The 24,525-nt window shown below is 43.9% G+C and overlaps 2 protein-coding genes and 1 long non-coding RNA gene across 5 annotated transcripts in view; 1 reads left to right on the top strand and 2 right to left on the bottom strand.

Annotated features, from left to right (window-relative positions):
• Positions 1-9,247, bottom strand: part of ctif (CBP80/20-dependent translation initiation factor) — a 29,180-nt gene extending 19,933 nt beyond the window's left edge. Inside the window, exons 1-7 of one of the 3 annotated variants that reach the window (XM_088281394.1) lie at positions 9,056-9,247; positions 4,674-4,908; positions 4,159-4,230; positions 3,959-4,081; positions 3,776-3,849; positions 3,330-3,434; positions 3,134-3,212 (exon numbers count right to left, since the gene is read on the bottom strand). In XM_088281394.1, the coding sequence (XP_088137520.1) occupies positions 3,134-3,212; positions 3,330-3,434; positions 3,776-3,849; positions 3,959-4,081; positions 4,159-4,230; positions 4,674-4,850 (630 nt within the window). In that variant the 5' untranslated portion in view covers positions 4,851-4,908; positions 9,056-9,247. Of the gene's footprint in view, positions 1-3,133; positions 3,213-3,329; positions 3,435-3,775; positions 3,850-3,958; positions 4,082-4,158; positions 4,231-4,673; positions 4,909-4,990; positions 6,129-9,055 lie in introns of those variants that run through there. The other 2 variants (XM_088281392.1, XM_088281393.1) reach the window with 2 other exon arrangements.
• Positions 9,248-13,003: 3,756 nt separating this feature from the next.
• LOC148319142 (uncharacterized) overlaps positions 13,004-24,525 on the bottom strand; it is a 15,396-nt gene continuing 3,874 nt past the window's right edge. The window contains exons 2-4 of the long non-coding RNA XR_015839676.1: positions 23,338-23,479; positions 21,071-21,150; positions 13,004-13,314 (exon numbers count right to left, since the gene is read on the bottom strand). This is a non-coding gene — a long non-coding RNA (uncharacterized LOC148319142). The remainder of the gene's footprint in view (positions 13,315-21,070; positions 21,151-23,337; positions 23,480-24,525) is intronic.
• The window catches only part of zbtb7c (zinc finger and BTB domain containing 7C), a 21,963-nt gene continuing 17,910 nt past the window's right edge, over positions 20,473-24,525 (top strand). The window contains exon 1 of the mRNA XM_088280568.1: positions 20,473-20,529. The gene's annotated coding sequence lies outside the window, so the exon portion shown is untranslated. The remainder of the gene's footprint in view (positions 20,530-24,525) is intronic.

Genomic DNA, 24,525 nt, shown 5'->3' with positions numbered 1-24,525 from the left:
TTAATCATGTTTTTTTTTCCTTCCCCCTTACTTTTCAAGCAAGGTTCTAATGCTCTTGGGGAATCTTGGCATGGCTTTAGCTTCATTCACCCATTTCTGCACGGAATGTGAAATGCTCAGAAAAATTATGAATTCATCAAAGACAACTTGACGAGCAGGACTTCAAATGTCATTCTGATCTAACTCTGTAAATGACGCTCGCCTCCAGCACAGAAAGGGGAGATTTGCAGCCATCACAGTCAGGTACAGTGGGTGATCGATGATAGGAGTGGAAAAGATGCGCGGTCCTGACATCCACATCTCATTAAATAGACGTGATCTGAGGCCGGTGTCACAGCGGAGCGCCGGCAGAAAGACAGCTACACTAAAGCAGCCGGTGGTCTGCACGCAGGAGGAGATGGGGCCATTGTGGGATCAAAGTGTCGGATGCGGTGGGGGACTGTAGTACCCTATAGAAATGTAATCATGCGACACCCACCGCTACAGCAGCAGGTTTCACGTGCTCATCTTCTGTTCTTGCCACGGCACCCAGTGAGACTTCAATCATACGAGCGCTCCGAGCTATACAGCACAGTGTTCCGCTGACAGGTAGCTCAATATCTCGGAAGAATCAAAGCTTCATGCGTGTGTGATCTTGTTGACATTAAGGATGCATTTACGGGAAAGCGAATGACGACAAATTGTTTGCAAACCGTCTTAATGTCTGTGACGCGCTTTTATCAAAATATATTTTTAATTTTAGCACAGTTAACCCCACCCATTCATGGCTCGCTATTTACGAATGCATCTTGTCGCGCTATCCTCATGTATTCGCTCAAAAATTCAACGATTTGCATTTTTTGGGTGCGCTTCTGTAACGCCCTGCAGTGCCACAAGATGGCGGCAAAAACGAATGAAGCCCCATTTGAGGACGACCGAAGTGTCACAGACCAACGTGGTCTCGTAGACGATTTTAAGTGACGTAACCTGATTGGTCGGTTAATTGTATCTGTAGGCTGATGAAAACCATGTATCTCCACATTTTAGACGTCGTTTTTTTTTTTTTTTTTTATTGGATAGTGACGAGATGGCAGTGGCCAAGGTGGGAAAAGACCAAAGGGTCGTACTGCAGAAGTGACCAGCGCATATTTAACGGTACAGGATCAAGAGCACGGACAATCACAGGAAAAGACCACAGGGTGGGTTGGGGGGGGGGGCTACCGGTCACCGTGACCCCCTCCCACCCCTCCCTGTATGTTGTTCCGCTGCCCACCAACATTTGAAGGATGTAGGGAACCGCGAAGGACGTCAAGTGGAGCGCAGGGGGGCAGGATGAGAGGCATGGAGAAGGATGAGATGTCAAATATCAAGCGCGATGGGAGATCAAGTCAGATTGGTGGGGAGAAAAGAAACATGAAAGAAACGGTATAAGGTAAAAGCCGTCAGTGGAATGCAGTTGACAGCTGGCAGACAGACACACTGCCACAAAGAGTCCAGCCAAAGCGCCCCCCGCCCCTCCCTAGGTCCATTTCCCGGCCCAAGTCCTGCTCGGCTGCACGTACGCGTCCAGGCACAGGGGCCAGGCAGTCTGCGACACATCTCAGCTCCGGGCTGCTGCTTTGTTCCCGGGCCAGAGAGCGGATATGTCCTCAATGACTGCTCTCACCTAACCTTTCTGGTGCCTTTCATTCTTTTAAGACATCGTAATGGTCTCGCTGACAGGGCAGTACAACAACAACGCTCATTCCTTAAGGTGAAAAAAAAAATGTTTTTCCTTGGTGTGGCTTGGTGGGAAACTTGCAGGCAACAGTTTTTTTTCACATCGCATCCTTCAAAAAACATTCTTCCAGATCTAATTCAAACTGAAAAATTGAATATAAAGTCAACATAGTGATAAATTGTTGCGCGCACATAAAGATCGATGACGGGTGTGCCATCACTTAAATTGGCACGTATATATGTCATGGCTCTGATGCGTGCACTAAACATAGCGAAAACTGAAAAAAAAAAAAAGGAAAGACTCCCAGGGTCTAATATTGGCACACCCAAACCTAAGAACACGTGAGGTTAATGTCGGTCCAACATGAATAACTGGAAATGCCGTTCTTGGCTCATGAGCTATACAATGAGGAAGTCATCCTTAAGAGTGCGAGTGGTCCAGTCTTGGCTGGAAATGCGACGACGCATAAAGGTACCGATGACACAGAGGCGGAGAGGGGAGGGAAAGGAAAGGGGAGCGAGTGGAAGACATTCTGGCCCGGACAGAAGGGAAGGAAGAGAGGGTGACATTTGTGAATGGGGGGGCTGCCGCCTGACACCCCAGCCAAACACAAATCACCTTTGGAGAACACAATGCGAGGTGTCTGACGATAGTAGTAACACATCTGCAAAAGTAGTTTTACACATTGGGTTCATTTGTTGACACTATCTTCAGGAAGACATCTTGAAAATCCACTCACGGGAATACACAGCGTGTGCAAAGGAGGATGGGCAACAAAATCAGTTTCTCTGATTTTGCGGATTAGAAAATCATCATCAACATAACCATTTCATTCCAAATACAAATATTGTCATTTCCGGCATTAATTAATCAGATATCAAAACTCAGCACTTCATTTTATTTGATTGTACAAAAATACATGTTCTGAACTTTGACTTTATAGGCTGTCCTCTGTGCTGACAGACTCATTCAGTACCGATACAACTTAAAAGTGTAGTTCTATATTGTCAGTCAGTCAGAAAGTCTTTCTATATTTCATTAACTTCTAAACTGCGCCTCCCCTGAGATTCTCCGCAAACGACGACATGATCAGCTCGGTTGGCTAAATTCCAAGTGAAGGCTGGAGCAACATAATTTTTTTTTTTGGTAAATGTTGTACACGGGTTAGACCACCAGGAGGGAGTGTTGCAATTTGGAGCAATGTACAACCGCAGTACAGCAATCAGCCACTGGGTGTCGCTAAAGGTTTAATTATAGTCAGCCTTTCTTCAACTGGCGCTTTAAACTTTTTTTCCCCTCATTAGACAACCGGATTGTAGTGTCAAAAAATATGTCAAGGTTTCCTGCTTGGTAAGTGATGTGTTGCTAGGATTATAAAACAAATGTTTATATCTCATCTATTAAAAAAAAAAAAAAAACGGATCTGCAACTCACAGAGCACAGTTGGGGCAGGAACTTCTCAATGTCATTTAAGTCGATGCCGTCATCTTCCTCAAACTTGGTTTTGCTCATGCTGAAAGAGAAAAAAAAATCAAATAAAGAATGGACAAAATCAGGAGTGGCATCACGGAGTAAAAGGTAATATGAAAAATAATCAACCACATTCTGAACACAAAATGGCATATCATACCCCTCTCGGTCGATGTGCGGCAGGTGCTTTGGCGTAGCTCTTGTGTGTTTCCTGTGGAAGTGACTGAAGTCAAGCTTCTCTGGCTGCACATCCCAACCTATACCCCTGCAACCCGCAAACAAACAAAATATTTACAGGATGAAAACAAGTATGCGCGGGTTCTCTGTTGTCTATGAACAGCAACAAATTGGTGGAAAAAACGTGATCTTTTCTAGCTTGTGGGGGGCGGGGCTATCGTAACAGACATAACAGAGGCAGAATCGTGCTGCCTGTAAAACCAAGCACTGTTTTAAGACTTTACCGTGCCACAGCTGGGTATAAAAAGCACAGACACAGAATTCGGGAACTAAGCTGAGCACTTGGCGGTCGTACGATAGCCGTAAGTGGTGCGACGCCATAACTAAATCAGGGGCAGGTTGGCTGAGGATGAGGAGCAAAGCACGTACCCGCGTGAGTCCATTGTGTTAGCCGCCCATATGTCTGTGCCCAGAATGTCAAAGGAGACATCTTTGTTTCCATTCTGCAATGCAAACGACAGAAAAGGGAGAAAAATCGAATCACATACGTCATCATCTTGGGACATGATGCAGCTTAACAACAGAAACATAAGAAATGATTTGAGCTGGCACCTTGGCGGAACCTTTAAACTGGTTGTTTCGACCCCTGCTGCCGGATCGAGAACCAGAACCGGGCCTTGATCCGGAACTGGGCCTGGAACCTGAGCTGCCGTTGCTGCTGTGCTCCCACTCATCCTGCACACAGCGGGGGGGATGGAATCGATGTTTCTCTTTCATCCTGCTAACACCCACTTTGCCGAGCACAAACTTACGGGCTTGGAGGAATTTCTCCCCTGTGACGACGTCCAGCTGCCATCTTTGTAGTCATTGCAGTTGTCCGTCCACTGGAAGAGAGGAACAACAGACAGAGTGAACGGAATAACAACAATTGCCCTTTTTTGTTACTGCATGAACAAATGACATCAATCAAAAAATGAAAAAACACGATTTAACCACTAGTTTAATTGATACTTGTTAAACAAAGGCCTTAAGGTGGCGAGACTAGGGGAAGGATTTTCCTGAAAATTTTAAATTCAATTCATGTTTTAAAATATGTTTTGGTGATTTAGCCAAACGAATCATTATTACTAGATTAATTAATATTAAAATAATTTACATTTGTAATTCAACTTATTATGTTTAAATCAATGCAATATAAATAAATATGAGATAAAATTCATTTAAAATAAAACATTTTATACAAAGTTGAACATTTTTTGTTGTTGTTGCTGTCAACACCTCATCTCCAACTGTCTCTGTCCAATTTAAAAACCAAAGGTGGACTAACCTGCGGCACCTTCCCACCATCGTCCAGGTCCAAGTCGCCGTCAACCTTGTCTCCCAGCAGCCCTTGTACCTGGTACTCCAGCACGTAGCTGTCGATGAAGCGCTCCAGCTCCTCGATTTCCTGCGAGCGCGTGCTGCCGGCCTCGGATGACGCCGACGCCACTGATGAGCTCTCCATGGCAACCGAGACGGCGGCAGGTGGGCAGTGAGGAGGGCAAGTGTGGGAGGATAGTGACCTATGCAGGGGAAAAAAATGTGAGCGCAGAGTCAGCATCAGGAGCATATTTCCTAGAAGCGCATCACAACAATGCCTCTCACCTCATGATCTGAAAACATCGCATCGCATTAGTGATGTCAACGAGCATCCATACGTGCACCATCGTTTCACAGCAGCCTCGACAGGTCTGATCTTTGAACTACATGAAAAGCCTCACGCACCTCACCGCGACTGTCAACATCCTCGCTTGAATGTTTTTCCACCTGATTTCCCCGCCACTTCGTCCACCCTCCTGTCGGGGTTGTTGTGTGCGATCACCTGACCCCATGGCCCTCGCTGCTAAGCTCCTTTACATCACAGCTTTGATCAGCGGCCATGCAAAGAGGATTTAGCCCCACGGAGCGCACCGAGCGCTCGCTACCGATGCCTGGAGATTCGCTGGGGAGTCCTCGGCATTAGTCTGGCGATAGGCCTGGTGGCGACAGCGAGGAGTCGAGGACTGTACGTTTGACAAACATTCGAGCTGGTTGGCAGTTTTTCTATGAAAAAAACGCAGGAAGGATTCAATTACAAGGCTCAAATAAGCCCCATGGAAAACGTGACTAACCCTATCAACTCATTATTTCTCATTAAAATGAATTGAAGTGCCAGTAAACTATCGCCCGTCTCGCCCAAATCGCCACCGTTTTTATCTTGTGTTTTTAAATCAAGCAATAGCGATGTTTGGTATAAAAACATAATTAAAGACAATAGAGATAAATACAATGGGGAAATAAATCTAATTGCTGCAAATTAAGATAAAACGGAAATCACCCCAATTTTCTGTAGGCGTTGAAGGGGGCGTGGCTCATCGGTCAACGGGTATTTTCAGTATGAATGTGAAATGGCTGAGTGTCCATCTCTTATTTTTCGCACTTCACTCGACTGGCAGCACATCTGAAGCCGACTCGTAATAAAAACAGTGACTTGCGACAAAAAGCAACATCTCGCAACTCCAAAAACGCCTCAGAAATAGGGCCTGACTCATAGCCCACTAATTTCATTGGCCGATTGGCAAAAACACAAAATAATTCACATTAAATCTGCCCAGCGCAGCATAATCCAACATGTCAACCGAAATATTCTCGCTCGATGAGTCGCCTGGTCATTACTTTTGTGTGGACTTATTGACTGTATTTGCAGCCTAGTCAGACGTCCTTGACATGTTGGCTACAATTAACCGCCGCAGGATAAACATCTGTCAATTGATATTGACCCGTCCATTAAATCAGATTTGCAATATTTACCAGAAAAAGTGATTTTCTTTCAGCATTGTGCTACAAGACAAAATCAGACAGTCGTCTGGTATCCTTTAGACGCCCGCGGTTACACAACAAGCAGACATAAAGAAGCATAAGCCAGGAGCTAAAACAGTGGGAATGCAATTCAGGGTTCCCAGAGTGAGGCCGGCTAATACATCTAATCTGGTCTACTACAGACTGGCTGGCTTAAAATCTCGCACAGCAGGTTTACACCGAATTTGGCGTATCCTATTTCCGAGAGCAGGTCGCAACGAGGGTTGTCACCGTTTATCAAACAGCAACGACCTGAACCGACTTGCGTTCGAAAATTAAGATACCGTACGATGCTTTTATGAAGTTCATTTTTGTCTTGAACAAGTCGGAAACGAAGCAGGGTCCGTTTAAAGTGGACCAAACGGTGCAGGTTTGAGTAGACAATTTGTGAAAGGGTTCAAGAGCAGCCTGCATATGCCCCATGGGGGGTAAAATAGGGCAGACGTGTTTGTGTATGAGGATGCTCGCATACGTTTGTGTACACAATAGGCCATTGTCCCCCAGAGGCACAGTGGCCGAGCAGTGAGCATTTGCGAGCACTGTCAGTACAACTACAGTCATGTGGAGAACACCACAAACACAAAAGCTGTGGAAAAAAAAAAAAAGATGATGCACCCCATTAATGGTTGTGGATTGGTCACATTACGGCACAACAAACAAGGCCACAGACAAAAGCGGAGCAACAATGTAACGCCACGACAATGAACATGGAGCTATGCTAAGCTAAATGCATCGTCGTTTTCAGTCCAAGGCCCCCGCGGGGCTCGATAATCTCGTTCCCATACAGAGATCTCACAAAGATGCAACGAAAACCTGACATTTATCCTACTTTGCATCTCACACAGAATGTCGTGAAGCTGGATGTTGACGCAACCCGTGCAACCTTTCAAACAGTGACACAACATCCTTCAATCACACAATTACATGTCAATTAGGTGCCAGAAAAAAAAAAAACTCTGTGACTAACAGACATTGCACACAGGCGCTGTCACGCATGTGTTACAACTCTGATACCAGCACCAAACTTTTCTACATAGCTGTCACAAGGGGGCGGTAAAACACTTCTATTCTATTAAACAAGGCAACGGCCAGGGCACATGAAGCTTCTCCCCTCACATCAACATAAAGCAATGTTCTTTGGCGACAATATGCCACAACAAGAGGAGAAGTTAAAACAAAAACATCTGGAAAGAAGTGAATACACGAATCACGACAACGCGGGGGGGGCTGTACTTCGATCAAACAGCTTCATATTTTACTTTTACCGATGAGCTGAGGACACACACGTGGCAAACATGTGAGTCACCGGAACTGTTATCGTTGCCTCATTCCCAGTCACTCTCTGACCTCAGAGAACAGACCAGGTCAATTGATCAATAGGCAGCAGCACTCAATCTCCAGGCCCAATCACTATGAGCTGACACGTACAGTTTATTAAGTGCAACCACGGCACAAACCCGAAGGCTGAAGACAATGGCAAACATTTTTCCACATAGGAAACAAGAGAAATAGAATCAAGAGGTTTCGGGGGCCAAACTGTAACCATACCCAACCTATACGCGGCATGGACAGAGATGCGTGTAACAAAACAACGTACATGGGAATCCTCTTTCCACTGCATTTTTATCACCGCATCTCACTTTACTGTGTATTTTCACTTTTCCAATTATATTATCATATTTCACCATGTCATACTGAGCAACCAGCACTGCAGTAAGTGCACTTTTGTCACTCTGCTAGATGGATTTACACTACTGCTCCAAGTGTCCAATTATGATTTGAAGTATACAGTGCATTTCTAAATGTGTAGTTCCATGTGGATTTCAAGTGACATATTTCCGATACGTCTCTGTTTACACTGAAATCATATTACAAGCATTATTTTTATGCTGCCACGATGAGTGTCCAGTTGCGCCACAAAAAAACAAATTGTGTCCCTTTGATTCATGCTGTGCACATCCAATCTTGGATTCTGAGGGTCTCCAAAAGGCGGCATGAAGTTGCACGCCCACATTCTATTTGCCTGCTAATGTCATTCCGTTGGGACGAGAATCCCAAAGAATGTTCCATGCTGCCAGGATGGCCGAGTGGTCTAAGGCCCCGCGTTCAGGACCCAGTCTCCCCAGGAGGCCTGGGTTCGAATCTCGAATTTCCCCATTGTGGGACTAATAAAGGGAATATGATTATTATTATTATTATTATGATGTTCCAAGCAGGACAAGTCATACGTACCGTACATTTTTGCCAGATGATGGGATCGTTTCTCCGTGCTGTGTGACGGATTGAGAGCACGTCATTGAATCCCGTTGACGTCAAATAAAGTCACAATAAGCAAACGGAGCAAAAATAATGGCCATCTAAACAAACCTGTCAACGTCCTCGTCTCTACTCTTCACTAACCACGCCCATATATTGCCCGAGAAGCTACATCCATTAGCCACGAGCTTTAGCATCCCACAACACAACATCACCACCACCACCACCACTAACAACAACAAAAAAATGTGAACAACAATGCCAGTGTCCATACGTGGAGAAGCACACGAAGGTAAACCTCACGCCCAAGTGAGTCACCCCACGCGAGCAACACAACAATGCTGACCTGACGCCAACTTTGCGGCTAACCGGCCGGCTAATGCTAACAACCGCAAAACAACAAGAGCACATATTATAGACTTGGAACCACATTATTAGCCACACAAAAATGTCATAGCAAAAGGATGCTCCGAGAAGAGTACATTTTTACACGTCAGCCTTCCTTAGTCTGCTCGTTAGCACCGGAAACAACACACACATATACACACACCGGCTTATAATGAGATTAATGCTCACCCGAATGTGTCTGGAAAACCCGGGTTCACCTCCTTTTCAGATCAAACCTGCCGCGCCATGAGTGGGTTTGTTTGAACAAAAAAAAGGAAGGAAGAGTATAAAACGGGGAGCGGGTTAGCTGTGGAGAGAACGACAATGTAGGAAAACCGGAGAGGGGAAAGGGAATGCAGGAATGTGACGTCTAGTCCGGTTTGCAAGCAGCGTTGACACGTGCATACCAGGGAGGTGGTGCATCATGGGAAATGTAGTCAATGGAAAACACCGGCCTCGGGAAAGGGTGAACGCTGAACAAAACCCCAAACGAACCTTGCAATTCAAGAAACTTGCACATTTTAGAGATGTCTTTTATTGTGCACAACCGAAGGCACATTGTGCAATAATCAGTGTGTCTCATTGACATCTTGATTTGCAAACCTAACTGTAATGATTCTAGTACATACACAACAGGAATTTATTGCTTACCGAGCATCGTATGAATGTATTGTATCCCATTAATTGAATTGTAATAATTGTAAAAAAGTGAAAAAGAATGGGAAAAGATGCTGGACGCCAGAGTTGAGAACCACCTTCACAAAATGTGTAACATGACCTGTTGTGGACGCTATGAAAAGTGGAGCTTGCTCAAAAGAACCTACGGCGTTGCAAATAAGCACTTATGGCAGCAACTTGTAAAAATGATTTCATTGCTGTTGATGAACAGAAGGGTGGTGACGTGTGGTGAACATTTCTTACTGCTTGTGAGGTGAGTCTTCACATAAAAACTAAACCCAACTTATTTTCTGTACTTTTGTAACTGTGCCGTCAACGCTACATCGCAAAAGCTTCCATTTCTGGTTCTATGGTTGTCATCACATTAGTTTTCTGTTATCAATGGTACCCTATACCTTTCATTGGTAGCCTTGCATGAAATCACATTTTGAAAAGTCCCCCCCCAAAAAAGCAAAGAAATATTTTTTAACTGTCAAGCAAGTGTATAAAGAAATTAACCTTTGTTAAAAAAAAGAAAAACAAACAATAATGATGATATGTAGAACTGGACATCCTTTCAAAATCACTGAAAAAACGAGACAAAAACTGATCAGGGAGGCTGCCAGGAGGCCAACAATTTAGAGACTTCATTTGTAAGTTTTGGAATGTCAAAGTGCCAAAGTACCTAGAGAACTCAAGCCTGCACAGGAAGAACATACAAATCCTGAGCCTGGATTCAAGCCTCCAACCTCAGAACTGTGAGGCGGATGTGCTAACCACGGGTCCGCCCTTCATAGTAAACGTACACTGCAGAAAGAATACATGCATGACATAGAAATAGCTGTTCTGTTTTTCATTGCTACTTACGCTGAGGGATGGGTACCACCAAGGCACCAATTAGCAGTGATGATATTTCCGTGTGCCTGTGGCGCTCCATCTGCGTGTGTTATAAAAGGCAAAACCACAAACATGGACTTGGGACTGCATGTGCGTAACGCTTCTCAGGTCACATGTTCTTATATGCATATATATATATATATATATATATATATATTTTTTTTTTTCAACATCGAGATAATAATGCAGAAACCCAGTGTATGTAAAGTAGCCTAGTTCATTAGGCCTGGTTCTGCAGCATTGCAATGCAGTTCGACAGTGGCATGTTTCTGAGTGGGAAGCGACTGCCCACAGACAAGTGGGCCCCGGGCCATTTTGTTGAGTAACAAAAACAATGTTAGATTTGCAGCCAGTAGGGGGGGGCAGCACACAAATCTTAAGCCGAGAGAAGAGATAGCGCTAAATGCTGTTTCTAAAACAATACAGCAAACTTCAGTGGGTGTCAACTCATTATATCATCGTCATTACAAAACATGTGGCACGACAGAGCAGATTTATGTTGGGGGGGAAAATCATCATAAAGCACTTGAAGATGGCTACCTACTTAAATCTTTCACTGAATAATAATGTTACATAATGTTAAGGTTATTTAAAAATTTTTTCATGCAACATGCAACTGAAAGATGTGAACATGGTAAGCTGTACGGGATGTTTTTTTCTTCAATAAAATAAAAATAAAATAAATAATAATAATAAAATAAATGCGATTGATAACCCCAACCCATCACAACAATTGTTTGGTTAGCAAGTGTTCACCCCACATCGAGGCGTGAACATAAGGCCAAGTCTGCTGGAACTTGTTGGATGTTAATTATTTAAAAAAAAAAAAAAAAACTCCAAGTCACATGTAAGTAACACATAAAGCCTGAAAACGAACACACACAAAATGATGGCGCAACCCCATGTCCGATATAAAAACAACATTCCAAATATGAGCTTTATGTCCACACTTGATCTGCTCCTCGGAAGCTGCCGGCCCGAAGCTCTTGACACCCGGCAGCCTGACAGCCCCCACTCCCGCTGAGAGAGTGCACCACAGTGGCGACGGCTTGCCTGCGTGTATGCACGCCGAGCACCCGTTGAGTAGGTGGGTCTGCTGCGAGGCAGTGGGAGAGGTGGCAAAGGGGCAGATGGAACACAGAGGGAAGTTCAACCAGCAAACACGAGGAGGGAGGCGGGGGGGGGCTGCACGGGGAGTTGAGGCTCTTGGGGTGGGGGTGAAAATGATATCAGGTGCAGGGAGGACTCCAGGAAGGGAGCATGGGAGGAAGGATACAGGGTGGGAGAAGTATACTCATGACCTTCAATGTGTGACAAAGGAAATGTTAAACAGTGGTCTCCTTCATCTATTAGCAGATTTTTTTTTTTAACCTATCCTCCATTTACAAAAAAAAACTCACCTATTTGCTATTTTCTGTAGAAGTGTGGATGTGTCGGAACTTTTGCACAATGGGATTAATGAGTAGCTTTCACTTCCACACAAATTTGAGTGACTCAAAGTGCTTTCACGCTGTCGCCTCGTTACAGACACTCTTAACACACCTGAGACTAAAAACCAGTGCTTCTCAAATAGTGGGGTGACACCGAGGGGGGCACGTGTGACCCTGGGGAACATGCTTTCCCCCCCACCCGCCATACTACAATGAAGTGTAATTGCACACCCACTCCAGTAGGTGTCAGTGGCGCTCTCCTTGCCAATTTCTGATCGCCAGCCAATCGCAGGCCATAGTACACATTTAGAAATTATACTCCTTGTTAAATAGGCTTGTTAAAGGATTTGAAGGAAGAGTCTTTCTTCTTCTTCTTCTTTTTTTTTTTTTTTATAAATTACCCTGACCGAAACATTTTTTTTCACCAATGAAAGCACCTACAGTTGCATTGACCACATGTAAAGAAAAGATATCAAACGGCACCAGTCGTCATGTTGTCGTACCAATTCATCTTTATTGAGATTATCTTTTTTCTGTGTGTGTGTGTGTGCATGTGAGCGTGCAATGGGAAAAATTAGAAGTGAGTAATTGTGTTACCATGCACCTGTCTATGTACTGTACATATACATGTGTGTGTGTGTGTGTCGGGGTGTGTGTGTGGGTGAGTGTGTGCGCGTGCGCCTGTATGCGTTACGAATGATAATTACACAGCAGTGGACCAGTGGTGGAGGACGTAAATCAAGTGGAGAATGACTTAGAGCTCAAAGCGGTCATCGGGGTGGGATGCACACTCGGAATAAACACTATGTCTGCGTGTGTGTGTGTGTGTGCATGTGTGTTCTGTACGCTCGTTTATAGCCAGTATGAAGTGGTGGAGAGAGAAACGTGTGCAGCCATAGAGGTCATGCAAAAAAAAAAAAATGTCTGCTCTGGTAGCTGCAGCCGCACACTTTTCTGCTATTAAAAAAAAAAAAAAAACTCTCCGCAAAAGCCACAATGAAAGACGCATCTTGCCATCGAAAAAAAAAAAAAGTTTGCACATTTTTACGAGGCGGCCCTGCCTTGTGGAAGTGCAGTCGTGAGCTATTTTTAGGATAAAACATTTATTCCAAAATATTATGCTGTTACGTTATTTCTTATTAGAAAAGATCAATACTGAACACGAAACGTTCATTTGTGATTCATTTCAGGCAAACTTTGAGTCGAGATGGGAATCAGCATGGATTCAATTATATCAAGTGGAGCCGAGTGGGGACCGTGCAGTGCTTGTGTAGTTTGAATTTCTTGTTAAATATGACACTGAAACATGTCTTTTGAATTGTGGGGCTGAAGTGGAGTTTAAAAAAAAAAAAAAATCAGCGTACCTCCTCCTCCTCCTCCTCTCTGGAGTCATTTCTTTTTAGGCCAGTCCTGGGCCGAGCCGGTACCGCCTGCGTGGCCGGGTCCGATTTGTCGCCCTCAAACCTGCAATTGTATTCAAGGCCAAATTTAGGGGTGGGAATGCAAGGGTGGGCTGTGGATGCGTCACACAACAAAGCTGCAGCTCAAGGGTGTAGCCCTCTCCCTTACATCCTCCCACCTAACCGCCTGGCATGGCCGACTTGTTTGTGTGTGTGTGTGAAGCGAGGTCCAAAACCCTCCCCACCCTCGTCTCCTCTCTGGTGAAGGCAGAGATTACACCCTCCGTTTCTTTCCTCCCCCCTCTGGCTGCTTTATTTGGAGATTTTCTCAGAGTTTCGCCTCCCGTCTCTCACGCTGACCTTCACTGGCTCGCTCGCTCTCTTTTTTCCCCTTTTTTTTATCAGGCTCGCTCGGCCTTTTCTTCATCCTCATCCCACTGGCTTGGAGGGTTGCCAATGAGCGATGTTGGCAGAAATGCCATCGCAGTCGTTTATTACTTGGTGCTTTTTTGTCAATGGCGGGCTTTTAGATGTTGTTCATGAAGTTGCTGGGCGGTCTAAATGTCGTTTATTGCACCGGAACAAAGGTTGGCTTGTGATGAAGTCGCCACCGGCAAATTCACATATTTTTGAACGTTTTTAAGCTTTTTGAGCTATTTTTGGACTCCCAAACGCACCCCCATTTTTTTGGTGTGGAAAATGTATATTGATGTATTTATCAGTATTTTTTTTTGCTGTTTTTGTGCCCAACGCTAATCTAGCGCAAAGTGCAGTCGAACTGTGCGCATGGGTGGTGTCTTCTTACTTTTGGGATTTTCGTAGATGGGAGCAGGTAAAAAGGGACGTTTGTGCCGTTGTGGGAGTGAACACGGCACGACGCTTCATGGAACTGGCTCTTCTCATTTCCTTTAAATTTAGCGCCGCAGAGGCTCGCAAGATTCTCCTTATCCAAATTCATCTAAATCAATTTTACATCTCCGGCACCACAACTTAGACCTGGTTTCACCTGGTCTAAAGTCTGGTTTAATTTCTCTTACCAAACTGTCAGGTGCTCCAGCACTTTTCACTTTATTTGAGTTAAAGTGTATTTATTCTCTCTTAGGTTAAGGTATTGTTGAAAAATAGTGTGAGAGAATAACTTTCAAATCACAGTAACCTTTAAAGTGGCTCGAGACTGAGTGACTTGACAAACCCCAAAATGAACAGAAAGTGTGTCTGAGTCTCCTTCATGCGACAAAGTGGGAATAAACACCAACACGGAAGCCCTTTTTGATGGGATGTGATTTGTAGAAAGTTATAAGCTGTTTTTGGTGGAAGTCCCCTTTTATTACACACTAGAGAAAAAAAAACAAAAAACAGTGGCCTTTAATGTCGGGAGATGATTATGGTCTACGCGCCAGGACATCCCGATGATGTGGCTGGCGAAAGCCACGCTGAGTCACATGGCTCCAGATAGCATGCGCGTGCAGGCGACGAACACGCACGCATACGATTGGTACGACGAAAAAAAAAAACGTTGAGGATATTTTTTATCTGTTGCATGCATTTTAATTGGCATGAGTTCATTTTAACAGGAACCCAAAAAAAGAATAACAGTTTGGACTTTTTCTTCGTTTTTTGTGTGTATGTCATGTGACCACAGGAGGATACCAGTGATGACAAAGAGGAAAAAGTCTGATGATAGCCATCGATAAAATGACGTCTTTAACCCCAAAAAGTGCCACTGGCCCTTTAATTTGCGCAACACACACACACACACACACACACACACACACAATCGTAATTGTTTTTGTATGCTTCTACGGCCCCGCAACCCAAGTGATGATTGGCCTTAAATATGCAGCACACACACACACACGCACACACACCCCGGCCACTGATCCCACTGAGGGCAAGGTAGCAGGGCTGGAGGTGCAAGACACCGCCCGTGTGCTTTAATTTTCACCTCCCCCGTGATGACCCCGTGCAACGGCTGACACAGGTGGACCCTTGCGACACCTCCTCATCCTTCACATTGTCCTTCCTCCACAACATATTCCGACCATTTCGACGATAATAATAATGCTCGGCTGTGATTGACAGCATTCCGCTGGATTATGAAATAGAAATAAGCACAACAAATCCTTCAAAAAAATAAAAACAAGAAAGTATACTATTTTGTGAAACTGAAATAAATTAAAAAAAAAATGTTAAAAGCCAAATTTATTTCTTGAAAAAATTTGGGGGGAATTTCTAAGATCGTTCAAAAATCAAAAGACTTAATTTTTTTTTTTTACATTTTTTATTTTTAATACGACTTATAAGAATAGTCTGGGATGCTAATGCTACCCCACATAACATTCGATCATTTGTAATAAACGTGAGTACCAAAAGCTTCCATCTGAGAAAATGTTTAGGTGCTGCTGTTTTGTTTAGCAACAACAGCTGCATTCAAAAGGGCTCAGTTGTTAATGCCAACGTCAGGGAATAAACAACAACATTTATATATATTTTTTCCTTTTGGGAGAAAAAGGCGCATTTATTCATGGGAGGCTTTTATTTGGCTGACTTAAGATGATTTGCGTTGAAAAGTTTTCAGTAGATTTTAACATCGACAATGAAATTGCAGCTGAACTGCATTGCAATATATTGAGAGAATATTCTGCAGCCCCCGTGTTTCAAAATGAGGTAGAAAAGCCAAAGTGTCAATCAAAATCTTTGGATCTCCTGGGTGTGCGTGGATGCGACTGTGAATGTGCGTGCGTGCGTGCGTGCGTGAGAAGGTGTTTACTAGCTTGTGTCTTTTAGCCTGGAGGGAGCCTGAGCACAGTGCACTGGCGGCCACCACACACAAGCTTTAATTGGCCTTCTCACGCTGCGTGAGCTTCATAACTTGCAACCCCCCCCCCTCAAACGCCCCTAAACACCCCCCCACCCTCACGTACAGCCAACATTTGCAATGCATAATGTGGAGTGGATGGGACTTTTGATTGGCTTCACTTGTTGGGATGGAAGATGCGGGATTTGAAGGTCGTACACTTCCAAACTTATTGTAATGAGTTTATTCATAGCAAAAAGGTAGTCATATTTTCATAACTTAAAATAAGTTGAATGTCGTTGCTCTACACAGAAAAGTCAGAACATGCCAGAATAAAGTTAAACTTGAAGGAAAAAAAGGTCATTTATGAGAATAAAGTTGTCTAGGTTTTGTCGTTTTTGTAACTTAATGTTTTCCATTCATCCATCCGCAACCGGAGCCGTCGATCGTCTCGAGGGTCTCGGTTTAACTTAATGTTAATGTTAAACTTATGACCTTCAAGTTTTCTTTCAGTAAAATGAATCCTAAAAAAACATTTCAAACAGTTAAGCGAGGATCGTCATTTTCCTAATTTACAAAAATGAAAACAGCATCACCCCCAAAAATGTAGGTTGTCGACGCATTTTTGTACAAAATCCAACGGAATTCCTGCAAAAAGGCTCTTGAACGTGGCGTGCTGCGGGTAGCCGTGAGGAACACGTGTAATTACTGCATGTTCTCAATGAACCCAAGCAGAAGCAAAACTTCCAGCGTTTTCTTGTAGCCGCTGACATGAACCCGACACTCACTTTCCGCTAATAATAGCCGGCTTTTCGGACGTCTTTATCATCGCCTGTTGCACCTCCTGAACCTCCTCCCGGTTCTCCTCACGCAGCAGAAGTTGCAATGATGTCACCGTAGCGGACATGTACAGATCATTACTTAGTGTATGTTAAAGCGCCCGCCATGTCCGCTGTCAGAGACGACACTAATAGGCAGCGAGGTCGACCGGCTCGATGCTATTTCCGTCTGAGGTGGGAGAAGAGCGAGACACCCCGAAGACAAGTAATGGTCAACGTCCCCCCCCGGGGGTCTCGGGGGCGAGGTCAGCGCCTGGAGCCGCGCCTCTGCGTCTCAGGCGGCCAGGAATGGCATCAGATGCGGGCAGACAGATGAGGACATGGAAAAGGAGGAGGGGGAGGGGGGGGGTTGATATAATACTCAGTCACTCGTTATAATACTCAGCTTTTTTTTTTAAGTCATAACTGGTGACAATTAAGTCATTTTGGGGGGTTCTGACTGAACAATATTTTTATACACGGTTTGCATGGCAGAGTGGGGAGAGGACCAAAGCACAGGGGACCAGGATCAATCCCATAAAAAAAAATTAAAATAATAAAAAAATAAATAAATAAATAAATAAAAAAAAAAAAAAAAAAAAGGCAGACATGGCACTGGCAAAAAAAGTAATTAATGAACTAAAGCCCAAAATAATCAAGATTCTAAGTCACAAAACTCACTGGCTGAAATAAAGCAGGAAAAAAAATAATAAAAAATGCAGCTCATAACTCGATAATTATTTGCTAATCATTAAACTTCAACACGATATAATATAATACTACAAATGTCCATATTTACAGTTAATTGATATCGTGTGAGGGCAAGATATACAGTTATCGAGTGTTTTGCTCTTCCTCATTAAAAATACTCAGGTTGATTTTGTACGACTGCACATGAAATTTAATGAGCTGGAGGCCCGCTGTGTAAAAGTACGACAAGAAGCCCAGGAGGAGTGTACGCTGTGGGGCCCTTTAAAAAAAAAAAAAAGTTTGGAGGTGGAGGGCGATCGATCGGCATCGGGAGATATAGACGGTGCCCTGGGCCAATTTGGCTGAGAGGTCAAGAGGTCGCGCGCCCACCCACCCACTCCTCCTCATTCCACACAATGCACCGCTGACACGGCGGCGCTGCAATCGGTGGTGGGCGTTGCTTCCGAAAGGTGAGCGCCGGAGTTACTTTGGCCATTGAAGCAACTTATCCGGGTGCGTTTGGGTTTCTGCTTAGGTCGGATCACTTACTTGTCACTGATGCCCTTATGACACATCGTGTCACGTCTGAGGAATATTTGTTTTTCCAGTGCTGCTGCTAACAAGTATCGAAGAGAGATGGTTTATCATGCGGATGGAAAAGGGTTGGATGGCTGCAGGGATTTGGGTACGGGTGGACACAAGTACACTAGTGAAGCCATAAGGAGAGACGAACACATTTAGATAATCCCCCCACAACGCCCCCCAGCAATCTGCAGAGAAAAAGCGTCGATTCTGCGGAGAATGATCCAGATTTTGTGGGGCGTATTTCCTAATTGCGCGGGTTGAAAGTTAATTTCCTGCAAGCATGATAAAAAACAACCTAAAATGACGAATTACAATTCTGAACTATAGAGCGCCCCCTACCGGTGAAAGAAAAATACACAGACAAGCCGCACCGTTGTATTAGCCGCATGGTTATATATATATAATATAGGAAAAAATGTAGCGGTTTATAGTCTGGAAAATACGATCGTTATATGACGTACGTATTCTTTTAGGAATTTATGCCAAACCAAAACACTGTGTCTATAAAAAAAAAATTAAATAAAAAAAAATAAATAAATAACATCAATATTCTCGTTGTCTCTCATGGGCAGCTGTATTTAATAATAATAATAATAATAATAATAATACATCTAGTTGCATTATATGCAAAATATTTCACCGAAGGCAGAACAATTGATATTAAAGCAAAGATTCAAACAGTGTATACTATCATATTGAATAAATAAATAATAAATATCAAATCGTAATAATTCAGCTGCGCGGACGGCTCATTCATTGCGCACGACAATGACGTGACGTCATAATTAAAAATGAGGAGATCGAAAAGGCTCGTCTCATCTCTTTAAAATTGATCTACCTCATCCCGCATCGCACCTCTGTCGAAATGAGATGATGAAAGTGTAGATAGACAAGAAACTGAAAAAACTGTCTAAGAGGCGTATAGATGGACAGAGGAAGGGAGCGCCGATTCATGCCAGCAACATGAGAACAACGTCTAACGCATTAAAATGGGGTCGAGATCTGCTGACTGTGAAGTTCACACATGACTCATCAGCATCTTTTCTGAATGTCATCCCTTACGTGTCTCGACTCATTTAATCAGGTCAGGCTGCGTCTGTGCAAACTGAAAAACAACTTGACTTGCATTAAATGCACGTCTCGGCGCATTTCACAGTTGTTAGCTTATTCTTGGTTTTGACTAAGTTGGTAACAACAGTAATCTTTTTTTTTTTACAAAAAAAATCTACATTTTTAAATTTTTATAGAAAAAGTTTTTTTTTTTACTAAAAATTCTACATTTTTATAGAAAAAGTTTTTTTTAAGTCTTGACATGTGATGTGTGTTTTTAGAAAAACTTTAAAAAAACGTAATAAATATTTTGGGGGTGGGGATGTTTTAATGTCATCATATTTATTATAATTTTTTTTTCTGTCAAGAAAAAAAATAGCTGATTTCTGCAAATAGTTTAAATTTTTTTTTCTCTCAGCAAATGTACCTCACTTGTGAATGTCATATATTGTATCCCGTTTTCTGTGTTATGTCTTAGCACAGACATTTTTGCAAAAATTCTTTTTTTAAATAAAACCAAAAATAAAATTCAAAGCAAATTCTTCTGAGTTCACTTCACAGTTTTCCAGTTTAAAAATAAATTACAGTGGGCCAAGCTAAATCTGCATGTTGTGTGCTCGCCGCGATTAGGAAGAAGAAAATTAACTGAATAATTAATTGGCAAACAATTTGCCGACCTGGAACAAAGTGTATTTATTTCATGGCAAATGTAAGAAAATGATAAAACTGATAAAGTTCTGACACTTGCGGTCGACAAAGAATCCAAGTACGTGATTCCCAAGAGCAGACAAACCTTGACCAGAGCCTCAACACGATTTGTCGCGGTGTGAGTCAACTCATCTGTTCTTGTTGATGACTTCTTCGTCGCTGAGTCATCGCTTCTTTCAATTATGATGATATAAAAATAATTTGAATTGGATGAATATGCGATGCGATTCAAAATATGTACATGTACACGAGCGACTTGCGACACAAAGTACGCTTGGACTACATTAGGAGCCGTAGAACACGCTTGGATGGTCCGGACGCGGAGACCGAATTGTTGCGGCCGATGCGAGAAATATTTGGACAAACGGACGGCCGGACGCTTGGAGTGATGGAGGGCGGGTGGCGTGTGGAGGAGAGGAGTGAGGGATGAGGCCGAGGTGTGAGCTTGGCTCAGCGAGAGCAGCTGTATAGAGGACACTGTGGGTGGAAGTGGCAGAGTCGTGGGTGAGCTTTGAGTTGAACTGCCAACACGTGCACTCGCTAAACTGTCCGCACACTCAAACGTCGAGTATATGGAAGCGTTTCGCTCTGGCTGGGAGCATCGTTAGAGACGTGCGCTACAAAAACGCAAGTAAAGTGTTTTTTTTCTTTTTTTTAATTGGATATTCTTAAAGAGTTTGGCAGGACATGAAAGCCGGGGCGGGAGTGCATGTCTGAGGCGGGGGTTTGCTCGCTAGTCAATTGTAGGTTGGAGACGATGATAAATGACGAGAGAGCGGTGCGTCCTGAAATAGTCGCACCACCGCCGATACCCTCCCCAACCACCCCCCCCTCCCCCCTCCCCTCCTCCCCTCCTCGTCCCTGTGGTCCGCTCTCATGAAGCTGCCGTCCGGCCTGTGACTTTTCCGGGCCATCCCCTCCCTGCTGCCTCCTCTGTTCTGGTTAGCATGCTGGCTAAATTTGTAGCTTTGCGCCTGTAATTAGGCCTGCGCCTCAGCCGGATTGAGTGCGACACACACTGGCAGCTGCTAGACTGGGACGGCGAACAAACACACGCATGCACACAACATATCGATATCGGACGCTATGGTATCGCTTAACGATACAGAACAGGTACCACGGCGTCAAATGTCTACGAGCTGTTTTGTTCCAGTGTGTCGATGAGGACTTACCGGCTACATCGTTTGTCCTAGCTCCTCTTACCACCTCCTCTCCTGCTCATCCCTGCTGAGTGGGCACAATGACCTGGCATCTCACACACACACACACACACAAAAATGGCATTAAATGAGGAGCGCTTATGACAGATCGATACATACGACCATAAAAGTAGTGCAACATTTACCGTATTTTCTGGACTATCAGCTGCTACTTTTTTCCTCGATTTTGAACCATGCGGCTAATACAACGGTGCAGCTTTTCTGTAGATTTTTCTTTCACCACTAGGGGCGCTCTATAGTTCAGAAAATCCGCTAAATAAATCGTGATTTGACATAATGGAACAAAAAATTCAAAAACATAATTAAAAAAAGAATAGGTCTGAGTGCTCAGAATTTTTATTGACGTGATAGGAGGAATTTCATTTCGACAGGCCATTGCCTGGTTTAATCAAAAAGTAGTGATTTGACCCCATCTTGTGGGATCTCTTGGTAAATTTTTACATTCAATACATTCTTTGAAAATGTCAGTCAAAAATTTGGATGCTGCTCTTGGATTGGATCTCGAATCATTTTATGCGAATTAGCTCAGCATGAAGCGCTTTTCAAAAATAATTGCCACTTCATGTATTTTATAACAAGCTGCAGTTATGTAAATTGTGGTCCTCCGCCGCACACACGAAATGAACTCAGGTTTATAAAAAAAACATTTGTGACGGCAGCGTGTCATATAAAAGACGAACGTTTTCCTCCGTGAAAGCCGCCCTGGGGATGCAGAAATAAAACGCTTCCTGGCCTGTTTTTATACTTTTTTTTTTTTTTTGGCGGGCCGTCGCTTGTGTCTGAGCAGCGCCTCGGCTTCCCCGTGGAGATGAAAGCCACACGAGGCCAGTCATTTGTGTCGTTTGTGTCAGCGCGCGGTTTGCTCGCTGCCGCCAGCGCGCTACCATCGCCTCGCTCGTCCTCGCCGTCACCAGCGCCGTGGCTATTTTCGCCGCTCTGAGCCACAAGTGACCAGCGCCCTCTCCTCTCTGCCGGCCATAATCATCATGTGGATATTGATAGAGCATGGTGATTATTATCATCTACTAAATATACTTTTATATTGTCCCGCATTCACTGGCCCCATCCTGAGGGGAATAAACAAGTCAAAGCAACTCCTCCGTCAGCTCTGACGCTGTAAATTTATTGCAAACATCTCTAGGAGTCCAATTTTATTTCAGTTATGATCACCACAGACTCACATCGGGGTCCAGAGACCCAAGGTGGTCCATGGGTTTGCAAAATCCACAACGGCAGGTGTCCTGACCCAAGATGGCCGACACAATGGCCGACGGGAGTGAGATAAAAGGGGCCCACAGCGGAATCCAAAATCCCACTTGAATGATTTCAATCATGTGTTGGCTGTCCTCGAAAAGCACCCGACCGTGTCGTTGCCCACCCCAAGCTCTCCCACCCACCCTCTCTTCTCTCTTCCTCTCTCAGTGGGTCATCTGGGCCCGCCTTGTGTGGGACGACGCTGTGTATTTAGGCAGAGGGGAGTTGTGTGAAATGTGCGTAGGAGAGGCTAAGAAAAACATGCAGGAGTGTGTGTGTGTGGGGGGGGGGGACGGCAGGGACGGGTGGGCTAGGGGCGAACCGACACATGGGTATGACGAAGCAAAGTGTAGGTGTGTGTGTGCGCGCGTGTGTGTTGAAGATGGGGGTGGTAATATCTTTGGGAGATCGTGTTTAAGTGGGTAGGGTGGAGAGGCTGAATAGAATGGGGGGCTTCAGATGTTGTATCAGAGCCGTAACAGAAACAAGATGGCATCTGTGTGTGAGAAGTCCCTTTCACACTGACACTACATATACAGTACATATATATTAGTGATAGACCCGATTATCTGAGCCGATATTTGGCATTTTGCCGATAATCGGCATCGGCCTTTTTAATAAGTCTCAAGGCCGATAAATTCAAAGCTGGTTTATTTTGGCTCGCAGGAGCACCTAGCTCTTTGCTGTGCTCGTGGCCCTGTCTGCAGAAGCAGATTGGCCCACCCACAGCACCATCTGATTGGTTCCTTCCCTTCGGAGTTTTTATTTTTTCAACATTTTGACACCATTTTACCCCTTTTTTCAACTAATGAATATCGGCTTGAAATATCGGTTATCGGCCTCCGTGACTATTTAGAATCGATATTGTATCGGCACTGAAAAAAGCATATCGGGCGGTTCTGTGTAAATGCCGCTTGTTTCTAAGGGAATTCCCCAATGCCACTCTACGGGTGGCTCACACTCACCACTTCTCCTGCCGTGTTGTATCGAAAGCAGTTGTCACCATCGGGCAACTATTTGACTGCACGCCGTTGCGGTAATATCCCGCCTTTGCTGACTTTGTTGCTTATATGAAGAACGCGCGTTGGCGGGCAGATGAGAGCCAACCTGCCGACACAATAAAGAAATGGAGTGAAAAAAAAACAAACAAAACAAAACATAAATGAACACATTTTGTGGATGGAGATGGCGACGCCCACTCCCACTCCACAGGTGGCGGCGCGAAAGCGGCAGCAGCACGTGGGCGTTGCCTTGATTTGTTGTTGTCAAATCATTAGGGACAGCTCTTGGAATACAAGCACGATAAGAAACATTTGTTTAAATTTTTTTTTGTGTTGTTGTGACACTTGATGGGAATTTTGCACGGACAGCATTTTATCTCCTCCCCCGCTACCTGTTTGGCGTGGACGTCTGCTCCGGACTCTTAACGTGATTCACACGGCGACACTGCGGAATCCTTTTTTTTTTTTTTTTTTAAATGTTATTTGTAACTTGCAAAAACACATACTAGACGTGCTTCCTCGGCATACCCGAGCAGTCATTTGGTACACAAGCGCAATCCTAACTAGATGACGACCACAATGAATCACCTCGATGTGTCTTCTATAGTTTTTTTTTTGTTTTTTTTATGAAGTCAGATATGACCAAATTTCAAATTCCAATATAAATGTATGGGGAAAAAAAGCAAGCAAAGCTTTGTTTGAACATCATCATCGTCATTTTTCTTCATTTTTATGAATTCCAAAGCGACATTCATTTTTTTTTACCCATTTCCCACCACCACTGTTAAAAAAAAAGACCTCTTTTCTTTGGCATTTATGCAGCTTTTTTTTTTGTATGTGTTGACAACACATTATGACGCCAGTGTGACGATAACCATAGAAGAGGAAATGAACTCACTGGAACACGGGAAGCACATCACTGTACTTGTTGTTCCTTCTCTGTGACGCATCACCTTCTAATGGTGAGTAGTAACTAATTTGTAACTTTTTTTTATGTACTTTTAGGACCTTTTAGAAAACAGTGCTTCTCAAAGCGCCACATCCGTCTACTTCCTGTTCCCTCTCTTTTATGCGAGTGGGTAGTTCTACTTTCTTTTAGCCTTATCAGATGGCGACTACCTCATTTTTAATTTAAAATTTTTTTTTTTTGAC

This window comes from Idiotropiscis lumnitzeri, chromosome 18 (genome assembly GCF_059441095.1).
Source record: "Idiotropiscis lumnitzeri isolate Australia: NSW breed Sydney's pygmy pipehorse chromosome 18, RoL_Ilum_1.0, whole genome shotgun sequence".
Lineage (NCBI taxonomy): Eukaryota > Metazoa > Chordata > Actinopteri > Syngnathiformes > Syngnathidae > Idiotropiscis > Idiotropiscis lumnitzeri.
This window is presented reverse-complemented; position numbering and strand designations above follow the sequence as displayed.